We start from the raw sequence: 10,228 nt of genomic DNA, 5'->3' as shown, positions 1-10,228 counted from the left end.
TGCATTGGGCTGTGGTTGACATCTGTGGCGCTCGCAGCTGGGGCTGACACAGCCGACCCATGAGGAGGACCCAACCACCAGGGCCACCCACCCGCAGACCACAGCGCAGCCCACGCCACCAAGCACCACCCCAACCACCCACCACCCACCACAACCACAATTACCATGGAACCCACTTCGCTGCCCAAGGCAGTTGGAGGTTGATTTTTGTGTCGCCCGCGAGTCTCGTTGTAAGCATACTATATTTAGAGAACGTTACTTTAACAACCAAACTGTTACTGGATTTGCCAAATATAAAATATATTAATATACAATATTAAGGGCGAGTTTATGTTTGAATGTAATATTACACACAATATTAGTTCAGAAAGCTTTAAAAGGAGTCAAAAACATTAAAAAGAAACTCATATAAAGGTAACGTATTTTTCAAATTCAAATCCTCGCGCCCGTGCACCTTCTTCGCCCGGTCTGGCAGCCTCGTCTTGCTCATGGGCAGCACTGGCCCGCCCACAGCTGCTCGGCAACCGCCTCGCTGTGACTGGCAAAGCAAGAGGAAGAGACGCGCACGTTTTACTTTATTTACGAAAAGTTCGTTGATTTCCCCTGATTTCGTGACACAAATGCGCCAAAATGGTGGATAACATATCGCTGAATGTCAATGTCAGGCCGGCGGCACAGAAAAAGCAAGCGGTAAGTGGGGGCTCTGTGTTGAAAGGCTGGTTTCATGCGTTGTTTATCGTATTTCAGGCGCCACCCGTGCACTCGGCCAAAAAACGTGCGCAAAACTCGGAGACTTTCGACTTCCAATTCAACGCGGAGAAGCCCAAAGTCAAGGCAGTTGTGCTGCGGAGAAGGGCGCCCTCGGCGAAAGTGGGAGCCACGAGCTCGGGCCCGCCAAAGCCCGCCAACAAAGTGCCTCCCACTCCTTCAGTTCCCGCGAACTCCTCCGCCAAAGAGGACGGTGTCTCCCAGGGGGAACTCATGTTCAATGTCAGCTCCGCAAAAGCACCTGCTAAGAGCAGCTCGGGTGACGACTTCATGCTGAACGTGACCACGAAGCCGGTGGTCGTCCAGAAAGCCAAGCCAAAAGTCACCAGGGCCGAGCGATTGGGCAGGAAACAGAGGCCGGGGAAGCCCCTGGCGAAGCTCAGCGATGAGCAGCTCACGCGGGCCCTGAAAAACCACCGAAAGCCGCAGAATCCCAACCAACTGCCCAGGGCTGGCGACATTTTCCGGGCTCAAATGGAGGAGGAGAGGCGGAAAAAGCGGCGGGAGGAGGCAGGAGAGGACCGGGAATCCAGTGGAGACGAGGAGCAGGCGGATGACGGGTCAGGAGTGGCATCTACGAAGCAGTTGCCAGCAAAACCCAGAGCTTTAGTGGGAAAAAGACCCCAAAAGACGTCAGTGAAGGAGGCCACACAGTCTGGAGAAGAATCCGCTGAAGATTCAGCCGGATCCGATGCAGAATCAGCAGAGTCCGACGAGGAAGCTTCATCGGAAGCGGTAGAAGCTCAAAAGGCCGCCAAAAAACCGGCGAAAGCCCCCTCCAAGGCTGAGGAAACCTCGGGAAACCGCATTCGCACCAAGAAGATAGGCCTGTTCGACCAGAGCGACGTGGAGGCACTCAAGCAGCTGGGACAGCGGGCTGTGAAGCCCGTCAAGGAGACCATCTTCTCGGGCTCCAAGATATCCACCTTGGGACTGCATCCGCATGCCGTGAAGAACCTGGAGGACCTACTCAGCATACGTGAGCTGACCAGCGTGCAGCAGAAGACGATACCCGAGGTGCTGCAGGGCAAGGATGTGCTGGTGCGTTCGCAAACGGGCTCGGGAAAAACCCTGGCATACGCTCTACCCCTGGTGGAACTGCTGCAGAAACAGCAGCCCAGGATTCAGCGGAAGGACGGCGTGCTGGCCCTGGTCATTGTGCCCACCAGGGAGCTGGTGATGCAGACCTACGAGCTCTTCCAGAAGCTGGTCAAGCCCTACACCTGGATTGTGCCCGGCTCCCTGCTGGGCGGCGAGAGCAGGAAGAGCGAAAAGGCCCGGCTGAGGAAGGGCATCAACATACTGATAGGCACACCTGGGCGCCTGGTGGATCACCTGCTGCACACGGCCTCCTTCAAGCTCACTAAGCTGCAGTTCCTCATCCTGGACGAGGCCGATCGCCTGCTGGAACTGGGCTACGAGCGCGACGTCAAGCAGCTGGTGGAGGCCATCGACAAGCAGCGCGCCGAGTGCGAGGACAAGGAGCTGCCGCAGCTGCAGCGGATGCTGCTGAGTGCCACGTTGACCTCGCAGGTCCAGCAGCTGGCCGGCTTGACCCTCAAGAACCCCCTGTACATAGACAACAGCGATGAGGCGGCGAGCGCGGCCCTGAAATCGAAAGACGGCTACCAGAAGGAGACCATCGAGTCCCTGATGGAGGTGGACGACGGACTGGGCGAGTACCAGGAGGACGTGACGGGTGTGCTGAGTATTCCCGAGAACCTGCAGCTCAGCTATGTGGTGGTGCCACCCAAGCTGCGCCTGGTGGCCCTCTCCTCGCTGCTGGCCAAGGAGGTGGACGCCAGTCCCAAGCAGTTCAAGGCGATTGTGTTCATGAGCACCACCGAGATGGTCAACTTCCATCACGACATGCTGAATGAGGCGTTGACGCGGCGAGTTCTCGACGAGGAGGACGAGCAGGAGGAGTCGGATTCAGATGGGGACGGGGACACGCCCCTGCTCCAGGGTCTGCGCTTCTTCAAGTGAGTTGGTTGTGCATCTTGGAGATGTTCTATGCTCTCTAATCCTTTGTGTTCCCCCCTAGACTGCATGGCTCCATGACGCAGACGGAGCGGCAGGGCGTGTTCCGCGGCTTCCGCGATTGCCCCAGCTGCGTGCTGCTGGCCACCGATGTGGTGGGTCGCGGCATCGATGTGCCCGACGTAAAGCTGGTGGTGCAGTACACACCGCCGCAAACCACTGCCGACTTCGTGCACCGCGTGGGGCGAACGGCGAGGGCGGGGCGCAAGGGCAGAGCCGTGCTCTTTCTGGCGCCCAGCGAGGCGCAGTTCGTGCGGCACCTGGAGAAGAAGCGCATCCGCATCCAGCAGGGCGACATGTACGCCTACCTGCAGACCCTGCTGCCCAAGGACGACGAGGCCAGGACGGTGCAGGAGGCGGCCTCCAACCTGCAGCACAAGTTCCAGACGCTGCTCGAGGACGATCGCGAGCTGCACGACAAGTCCTGCAAAGGTAAGTGTTACCTGAGCCTGGTCCCTAAAGATCCCTTTGATTTCCTTATTTTTATACACTACTGTAAGAGATATTTTGTGTGGTTAAAATGCCCCTACTTATTTTCACCTCAATCAATACCATTTAGTCGTTCGATTACCACCAGGATCCCCTCCTGATTTGTCGCACTTAGAGTACCCAGAGGCCCGGGCCCCTGTTCCACCCCGTGCCATTGGACGAGTTCCCATGGCGCTCACTTTTCCAATTGCCCCAACTCCGATCCCGGACAAACTAGCAATTTAATCCTTTCACCAAAGAACATTAACTTTGTAATTACGATTTTTTACAACACTCGGGTGGCTGGAAAAAAGAAAAAGAGGAAACAAACACACAAACGCTCGGCTATTTTTCCAATTATAAGTTGGTAGCCCGAGCCACGCCCCCGCTCTTTGACCGCCCCCAGAACCGGCCATCATCCACGGGGCAGCGCGCGTTAAAAACACAAAAATTATTTCATATTTGAAGTTAATTTCGATTGCGTGTCAACTGGGTCCCCCGCTGCTGCCTCCCTCGGCGACCTGCGGGCAGCCACCACCCCGAAGCACCCTCTTCCACCCCTCCACCCAACCACCCACATCCTTCAGCGCGGCAAGTGACCACCAGCGACTTTCACCGCCCAATCCTTTTTTCTGCCTTCAGTTATTTCCACATTTTATTTTATTTGCTTTTCAAAGCGGGGAAGCGGTATGCTACCCTGGGAAAATCCCAAAGGGGTGTATCATTTTTGGGCAAAGAAGGGGTGCCCTATATAAATAATATTCCGCTTGTTTGGAAGTGCCAAAATACTTCATAAAAAGTGCCTAAAAACGTGTTTATAAGCATGAAACAATCAAACCCACTAACTCAGAGAAAGTAGAACTAATAATTTGATTTATTCTTTATTTATTATCATCTACATCAGCTATGTTTGGTAATAGCCCTCATTAAAGCAGACCCTTTTTGCTGAATCCCTTGTTAATTTAAAATACCTAAGCTTACACATGATATCACCTCGTGGCTATGTCAGTTATTATCATCACAGATCCCAGTTCTAGCCCAGTCTGCCTGGCGAATCAGAGGGTATTCCCTTGCATTAACGACGAAATAGCTCTATAAGGTAACTGCCTGTCTGTCAGCTAGCCATTCCCTCACCGTCCGCTGAAGTTGTAATTGCAGCGCTGGAAGGGCCAGAAAAAGTTAATTAGATGTTACCAAGGCGCGCTCGAAGGGTTGAGACAGTACTGCGATGTCCTCCCCACTTTCCAGCGATTGAAACATAAAGCACCGGCAAGTGGAAACGATTCTAATCGAAAAGAGGCACCCAAAATGAATCACAAATGGGGTGAAAGGCACCCGAAGGGTGCTCCTTTGATGGCTGAGCTGGCGACTCGCAGCAGGAAGCGGAAACTGAGCGAAATATCGCAAAACAATGGCAAAACAGCAAGATAAATAAAGGATAAAGGATGTATCTGCCCGCACACAGACACACGGGCGGGGCGGTCGGTCGGAATGGCAACGCAAATTGCACTTAAGCGCCGAGTCAAGCGTCAAGACAGGAAGCCACTTGGCAAAACTTAGAGCAGAGCAGCCAAAATGCCAAACAGCCAAAATGGCCGAGGGAGACGGCCAGGGCAGGGGCGAAAGAGACGGGAGATGCGGGTGGGAGGCGTTGGTGGAGGGGGAGGGGGAGGGGAAGAAAGTATCCTGCAGATGCAGTTTCTACTGCTCCTGCTCTGCTGCGTCCAATCAAAAAGCCATTAAAAAGTATTACGCTTGAACAAAACTGTACAAAGCAGCAGATAAAAGAGCAGAAGACCAGAAAGGGACGGGAACAGCGCCTCGGGGAGCGGCAGAAAGAGACGGGTGCTGGAGACAGGCGCGCTCGGAAAGAGAGGGAAGAGCATCTGCGACTTGCCTTGCATCGGTAATTGAAACAATTTTCAACTCGGAATTCTCTTCTTGTCTCCAGCCTTCTCAGCTTCTTAAAGTTTCAGTAGCTCGAGCTACAGTGCGTTTCGGGGCAGTAAGACAATGCCACAGGCGGCCCTAGCTTTCCCAAACCATTTGCTTTTGCTTTGATAATGCTCAACTAATGTAATTGCAATGATAATAAGATTTACAATTGGGCCCGTCATCGAATTTTGATGGAACACAATACTCTCCCCAGTGGGTACCTATAATTCCCAACTGGTTCTAGCGAAAATTCACGACCCAAGTGATTACGTACACCAACTGGACACCTTACTCTCTATTGGAGATACAGTGGGATTTTTTGACAACAACATGACATCAATTAACAACTGAAATCGCAGGCTCTGCGAATCGACTCCCTCGAAAAACATCTGCTTTTAAATGCAGGATAATCCGCTGACATCCACGCTGATCCTCATAGTTCCCCCTTGACTTGCAATCATTTTTGGCGATTTAATGGCATATTTCGCTGGCCTATTCCAGCCATTGTTTGGCTTGTCCTGGCCGCAAAAGAGTTCTGCTAATGCCTGCACACTAAGCCCCTGATGGTCCATAAGACCCCCGCGCTCGGGCGAAACACCCCGGATTAGCTCTGCGGTGTGGGCTCTTGGCGAGGAAACCCACAGAGGGTGGCGGTTGGCGAATGGCAGTGGCAATGGCAATGGAACTGCGAATGGGTGGACTGAAAAACAATCACAACAATTTGCCACGCCTACGCACAAGCCGCACGGACACGCGCTGCAGAAACAACCACAAAATCCGGGGAAGGCACCCGAGGCCCCACTCCAGGAGCCAGGGAATCCAGGCAAAGCCAAAAACCACCGAGACAATGGCATAAAAAGCCATTTTGTGCGGCTTCTGCGGTGGATTCCGCACTCTCCACTTGTCGACGGCGTCGTCCTCCCCCGAATGACATTTATTTTATTCGCCACTTCCGGCTGGCAGACGTCTCTAAACATCCGCTGCCGTCATACTTTTTGTTTGCCTAATGTCTGCCACTTGGCCGTAATCGCATTTGCGGCAATTAAGCCGGAGCCGGAGCCGGAGCCAGAAAGCCCAAGCCCAGGGCTTGACTTCGAGACTTTGGTCCCCCAAAAAGGACAGGGCGACTGGAGCGCGGGATGCGGGATGCAGAAAGGACTGCTGCGAGCTAATTGCCGGGGCAGGAACGTCTTTGCATCCATCTCGGCTGGGTCTGCCTCCGCCTCCGCCCCATCCATCCTCCTCGCCCTCGCTTCCTCCGCTTCCTGCTCTCGAGATCTGCAGTTCAGCTGGGAGTCATCCCGGCCTGCTCCTGGAGCCGGGGCTTCGGTGTGTGTGGCCGGGAAATGCGGCTCTTCGGTAGTCAATTACGAACTCCGGCTGACGGAAGGGCGACTAGTTTAGTGAAGCCAATTTAGTGGCCTACTGTGCGATGAATAATGCAGGCTGGTGGGTTGGAAAGGCATTTCGTGAAGGATCTGTTGCTCGCAATCATCACTTGGAAGCACTACTTTTAGAATATATTTATTTTGTATGGGCTTCTGTAATCTACATTAATAATTTAAATATTTAAACTCATTTTTGGGTGAGCTCCTTGTTTTGTAGTCTAAGAAGTTATGATTAGAATTGGTAGTAGATTATCATACTATGTATTTAGAATTACAACGGAGATCGAAACAGGTTTTAGGAGCTATCCTCTCATCCCACTCGAGACTTGTATCAATTTCTGCCGAGGCTCATTAGCCCTCCGAAGTCGTTGATACCCCGGGACATCCTTGGAAAGGATTCGGAACTCGACTTCCCCCGCGCCTCTCACTCGCATCTGTCTCGTTTCGGTTGGAAAGTGTCGTTCTCCGAGCGTTTGCACTGCATTTTCATTTCCCATCACGTCACATTTACATATCCGTCCCAATGGCACTCCCAGTCCCACTCCCCCCGGGCGAGATGCTTATCGGGGCAACAATTGCGGTCCTGAGTGGCTGCTCCGCTGGTAATTTGATATCATTGTTGTATAATTTGGATTGCTGGCATAAGTGCTGCGTAATTAGCAAGGACATGCCCGCAACAGCGAACCACAAGCGCACACACGGGGTATGTGCTGGGCACAATGCCGGGCACAATGCTGCTGTGGATGCGATGGGAATCCTTTGCTGACACTGCTCATTTGTCATTTTAACGAATTTGTTTTGTAATGAATGCGGCGCACACACATGGCACTTAAGCCAAGACATCAATTAATTCTAAAGGCATTAACATCTCCGCTCTCCCTTCCCCGGCCCGCCCTCGCAGCCTTTGTGTCCTGGATGAAGTTCTACTCGACGTTTCCCAAGGAGCTGAAGCCCGTCTTCAACGTGCGCGTCGCCCACATGGGCCACTTCGCCAAGAGCTTCGCCCTCAAGGAGGCGCCCTCCAAGTTCGCCGCCCAGCACGCCGCCCCCAAGGCGGCCCCGCCCACCAACCGACTGACCTACACGGAGAGGTAAGATCCTAAGTTTAAAAAGTGTTAGTTACAATTTAATCTGACTAAATGTGGATTTAGAAAAATGCATTTAAGTTTTTACAAATTGTTTAATTAAAATTAAGTAGTTTCACGGAACGGTATTTTGCCTTCTGATTGAAGCTGGTACTTAATGATAATACTTAAAGATACAGTGTTCCTTTAAAGAATCTTAGTTTGGAATTATTTTGCGGAAATCAGAAAAGTTTTATCTAGTTTTCAATAATTTTATAGGAAACGGAAAGGTGTTGAAATAGTGTTTTTTATATGTTAAGAGGTCATTTATTGCACTTTGTGATTTCTTAAATTGATTCCCACGGCTATCCCCTTTCTTCTTGCAGAGATCCCGAGAAGATCCAGGCCCAGAAGCGGGCCAAGCGGCGCTTCACGACGACGGTCAGCGGGGAGGTGCGTCAGCTGCAGCAGCGGGACGGAGGAGCGCAGGAGGTCGACCGCCGGAAGCCAGGACCGCCAGGAGCCAAAGGCGGCTTCGTGGGAGGCGGCGTGGGCCGCGTCAGCTTCATGAAGAGCCTGGGCAAGTCGAGGGCCCTGAATATGTCCGAGTTCGACAGCGGCCTGCCCTCCGAGGGACCCGCCAAGCGACGCAAGCAGGCGTAGGAGGATTTTGGTTGGAAATGTTAGGAGGACTTGGGGAGGAGCAGCAGAAGGAGCAGAAGGAGCAGCAGGGTCCGGATAAAGCGCGGAGCTCGGAACGCTTTGCGGCACTTTATGCGCGCCATTTTGCCTGTCCGCTGTGCCTGCTCAAGCATTTAATCGAAAAGAAAATTGCTCCATATATATTATATATATACCGGCGAGTGAAAATCTAAGAAAACCCAAGGAGATGCGCTCATAAAAGTTTCATTTTTCTCAACTTTTAAGCCCGGACGTCCTGCGGGAAAAGTTGTGGCCGCCCGCCAGCATATTTTAAGCTTCCTTTTTGATTTTTTCCAACTGGATTTCCCATTTTTTTGTTTTTGATTACTAGCCGTAATGTGTTCGTTCGTTTTTTGTGTGGAAAATATTAGAAATCCATTTTCCGCTCACTGCAGATTCATTCAGTTTTGAAAATGTCACCAGTGGCGGCGGCGGGGGTCAGGGGTCGGCACGTGTTGCCTTTTTATGCAACTGAAGCGCATAATTTGTTGGACAAGGCATAAATAAATATCGGATACATGTAAGCACTGTACAAACGATTTTTTGCTCTCTGCCCGGCCAGGACACGTGGCCAAATGGGGGACGCGGGGGCGTGTTATCGGCGGTATTTTGGCCCTTAATTGCGGCCTCTCGACTCGCGACGGCACTGAAAGGCCCCTAATTAGGCGGTCGGCGATTGATTTTTAATTAGGCCACTGCCCACGCCCACGTCCATGTGTCACTCAAAGTCAAAGTCAATCAGGCATGAACCGCCGGGCCGCAGGCGACTCCTAATTACGTGCGAGTGTCAACATATGAAATAATATTTTGGTATAAATGCGTCCATTAAAGCAACCCGGAACCCGTTTCCCCTTTTCGGGGTGGCCCATAGAGGCAGGAGGACTTGTGGTCAGGGGACTGCGGATGGGTGGTCAATCCACCTGCTTTGATCTACCTGTTTATCGATGGGTTTTTTTTAGTTATACGCAAAATTCTCTGCCGGTTATGATTAGGATTGTAACATAAAAAGAAAATAGAAACATAAATTTTAAATAAATTTCAAAAAATATATAAAAAATAATTCGGTTTTACAAATAGTAGAGATTTAAATGTAGTTAAATTACGAAGATACAATTATTTTTTATTACCCACATATTTGGAAAAAATATAAGAGTTTCGAAATATGTTATAAACATTTTCACTGAAGACGTGTAGTAGACAACCCATGGGCACAGTGTGAAATAAAATGGATTGGAAAAGGGAGAGTCCTCTGCTCCGATCCCAGTGCGATTGGCGTCCACTTAGCGCTAACCAATCGCGTAACGTAACCAATACTTTGGGGACCGAGCCCACAACTAGCACGAATAATTGTCACTTAGCAGGGGCAGTCCCCCACCGTGGAAAACCCTCCCCATTTTCAGCTCCACCCAGTTGTCAACGCCGCGGGCCGCATTAGAGTTTCCCTTTCCGAGCGACAAAAAAGCTGACAGCTGCTTTGGGTCGTACTCGATGACGGAAATTCCCCCACCCTGCCGCTTTTCATTTCGGTGAAAAGGAGCTGGAAAAACAGGGGGAGCGGGGAGGGTCCGAGCAAGAAAAACATGCAACACTTGCACCTGACCAACCGACAAAGGCTTTGTTGGGGCGCCACTACAACTCTATTACCACCCCTTTCGGACACAGCAGTGGCCGTCCGGCGAGTGGAGGATTTTAATTTGGCCTAATGCGTCTATAATTCGAGCCATTAGTGCAATCACATTAGCAATTTTCCGCGGCCAACCCTTTTTCGCCGGCCGAGAGGGTGGTGAAAAGGACCTTTCCTCGGGGCGATCCTGCAGGAGTTGATCCAATTAGATCGCTCCTGGCCCACATGCGAGCACTGGG

The 10,228-nt window shown here is 51.7% G+C and overlaps 1 protein-coding gene across 1 annotated transcript; it reads left to right on the top strand.

Annotated features, from left to right (window-relative positions):
• Positions 1–546: 546 nt before the first annotated feature.
• On the top strand, positions 547–8,901 carry LOC108023638 (probable ATP-dependent RNA helicase CG8611). The gene is made up of 5 exons (XM_017093254.3): positions 547–690; positions 748–2,750; positions 2,813–3,240; positions 7,501–7,690; positions 8,050–8,901. Exons 1-5 carry the CDS (start codon positions 631–633, stop codon positions 8,324–8,326), a joined length of 2,958 nt encoding a protein of 985 aa, XP_016948743.1. The 5' UTR covers positions 547–630; the 3' UTR covers positions 8,327–8,901.
• Positions 8,902–10,228: the final 1,327 nt, after the last annotated feature.

Source organism: Drosophila biarmipes, chromosome X (genome assembly GCF_025231255.1).
Source record: "Drosophila biarmipes strain raj3 chromosome X, RU_DBia_V1.1, whole genome shotgun sequence".
NCBI lineage: Eukaryota > Metazoa > Arthropoda > Insecta > Diptera > Drosophilidae > Drosophila > Drosophila biarmipes.
The sequence above is the reverse complement of the archived record's forward strand: the minus strand, read 5'-3'. Positions and strand labels throughout refer to the sequence as shown.

Excerpts from the sequence above, each read along its gene's own strand:
- LOC108023638 (XM_017093254.3), top strand. The coding sequence starts at position 631 with ATGGTGGATAACATATCGCTGAATGTCAATGTCAGGCCGGCGGCACAG. Across the intron at positions 691-747 it reads CGGCACAGAAAAAGCAAGCG|GCGCCACCCGTGCACTCGGC; the intron begins GTAAGTGGGGGC and ends ATCGTATTTCAG. Across the intron at positions 7,691-8,049 it reads CGACTGACCTACACGGAGAG|AGATCCCGAGAAGATCCAGG; the intron begins GTAAGATCCTAA and ends TTCTTCTTGCAG.